The sequence below is a fragment of the Solanum verrucosum genome, unplaced genomic scaffold (genome assembly GCF_900185275.1).
Source record: "Solanum verrucosum unplaced genomic scaffold, falcon-dt-bn FXZP01000130.1, whole genome shotgun sequence".
NCBI lineage: Eukaryota > Viridiplantae > Streptophyta > Magnoliopsida > Solanales > Solanaceae > Solanum > Solanum verrucosum.
The window spans coordinates 483,792-486,259 of NW_026020341.1; the positions used below are offsets into that span (position 1 = coordinate 483,792).

A 2,468-nucleotide genomic window follows, 5' to 3' on the forward strand; every position below is an offset into this window, starting at 1 on the left:
TCAATTATACAAACACGCGTGAATTATACAAATGTACCTGCAATTACATAAACGAGGTGCGAATTATAGAAACGAGTAAGCTATAGCTACAACTATAGCCCGTAAATATGTTAACTATAGCTAAGAATCCTAATTAAGTTTATTATAATAACTATTTACGAAATTTCTCCATTTTTTAATTTTCTTTAATATTATTTTCATTCGGCGGTGACACCATCAATTTTTATTTCTATTTTGGTAGGACTTAGTAAGTTTATTTACCAAGTATATAAAAATTATACCTAGTTGCAATACTCAAATAGATCCTTGTTGATCAAAACGGTTAATTTGACGTACCTGGTATTTGACTAAAACACAATATATTAAGTTTAAAAAACACAATTACATTATCCTTGCGTTTGGTTGTGAGCAAACTATATTTTCCAAGAAATGTTTTTAAATTTTTAAATGTTTGATTGGTCAAACTTTTTGATAAATATTTTCTTTAGAAAAATAAGTTTCTTAAAATTTATAGAAAATAACTTACTTGATAAAAATAGATAAATTGTTATAAATATAGTGAATGTCTATCTTTTAGAGAATACTTAGGAACCCTAACTTTGGGACCAAGACAATTTTTCTCTATAAATAGAGGGGTCCTATTCATTGTAAAATTAGAGAAATAATAAGTCTTCTTTCTTCTTTCTTCTTTCTTCTTTCTTCTTTCTTCTCTCTACTTTCTTCTTCTTATTATTTTATAGTTTCATAACAGGGTATCAGCACGAGTGAAGGTTAAGTTTGAAGAATTAATAAGGTATTATGTATTCTTTTGCTTTTAATTTTAATGGTTAATCTTACGAAACCTGAGTTTGTTACCCTTCATAGTTCGAGCAAGAACTACCTTTCATGGATGTTGGATGCTGAAATCCAGCTTGATGCAATGGATCTTGGAGACACCATAAAAGATGAAAACAAAGCATCAAAACAGAACTGTGCAAAAGCAATGATATTGTTGCGTCATCATCTTGACGGAATTCGAAAAATTGAGTATCTCACAGTTAAGGATCCACTTGTTTTGTGGAGTAGCCTAAAAGAAAGATATGACCACTTGAATATGGTCATACATCCAAATGCACGATATGATTGGATGCATCTGAGGCTACAAGACTTTAAGTCTATATATGAATATAGTTTTGTCATGTTCAGAATCATTTCTCAGTTGAAACTATGTGGAAAAACGAATAGTGAGACTAATATGATGGAAAAGACGTTCTCCACTTTTCATGCCTCGAATGTCCTCCTATAGCAACAATATCGAGAGAAAGGTTTCAAAAAGTATTTTGAACTAATTTCTCATCTTCTCGTGGCTGAGCAAAATAATAATTTATTAATAAAAAATCATGAGAAACCTACTAGATCTGAATCACTTCCTGAAGTGAATGAGGCGTACGCCCACCATGCTAGGCGTGGAAAAGGTCCCGGTCATGATCATGGTTGTGGATGTGGATGTGGATGTGGACGTGGTCATAATTATGGTCAAGAACGGAAAAAAATTCATGGTGTTAATCATTCATCAAATAAAAATCACATTCAAAAGGAAAAAGGAAAGGATGAGAAGCGTAGGGCAGGTTGTTTTCGATGTGGTGGAAGAGGGTATTATGCACGTGATTGTCGTACTCCCAAATACTTGATTGAGATTTTTCAAGAATCATTATAGAAGAAAGAGAGAAATCTTGAAGCAAATTTGATCTCAAAAAATCAAGTTGACATTACACTTGGATGCAGCAGATTTCTTCGCACATCCTCAAAAAAAGATAGATTACTAGATTGGTGATGATTTTGTGGTCATGAGGAGTGAACGTTTTGTTTGTCTTTTTTTATTTTATTGATAGTAGTTATCAAATAAAACATGTAAAGATAATTGTTTACACGAGTGCTAATTTTCTTTTTTTAGTTAATATTAATTAGTTTTGTAATTCATTATTGAATTGAATTTGATTTTGGCTTAGTTAAATAATTTTTTTAATATTTTATTTGCTTGCTGAAAAGAAAAAAAAATCTGCATCTTATTAATGATATTAATTACATGTACATTTATTTGTATTTCAATCTCGGATATTATTTGAGCTGATTTTTATATTTGAAAAAGTTTTGGAGGAATGTTTTTTTAGTCAAACACTAAATCCTATTATGTGCTTATATTAAACTAGGACTTAAATTTGTCTATTGAATAAATAATACAATTACTATAGTTTGTATTCTAATAGGTTTTGTATATTTTTATTTTTCCTTTATGAATGATGATTGAATTTTTAATATATTGAGTGTATTAAGTATATCGAAAATAATGTACTGAAAAGTTATTGAATATCTATTTAATTATTGTACACTAGTTAATGTGTTTTTCTTACTTGCAAAAATGTCAAGTAACACAACTTATTCGTATAAGCATGAAAAATAAAATAATGCATTGGTATACTATGTGCATG

At 29.4% G+C, this 2,468-nt stretch overlaps 1 protein-coding gene across 1 annotated transcript; it reads left to right on the top strand.

Annotated features, from left to right (window-relative positions):
* The first annotated feature begins 823 nt into the window (after positions 1 to 823).
* LOC125837332 (uncharacterized) lies at positions 824 to 1,696 on the top strand. Its single transcript, XM_049516470.1, has 2 exons — positions 824 to 1,096; positions 1,286 to 1,696. Exons 1-2 carry the CDS (start codon positions 824 to 826, stop codon positions 1,694 to 1,696), a joined length of 684 nt encoding a protein of 227 aa, XP_049372427.1.
* Positions 1,697 to 2,468: the final 772 nt, after the last annotated feature.

Bases quoted from the DNA above. Each gene is read 5' to 3' on its own strand.
- LOC125837332 (XM_049516470.1), top strand. From the start codon at position 824: ATGGTTAATCTTACGAAACCTGAGTTTGTTACCCTTCATAGTTCGAGC. The intron at 1,097-1,285 runs GTCATACATCCA...GTCCTCCTATAG, and splicing joins GATATGACCACTTGAATATG to CAACAATATCGAGAGAAAGG.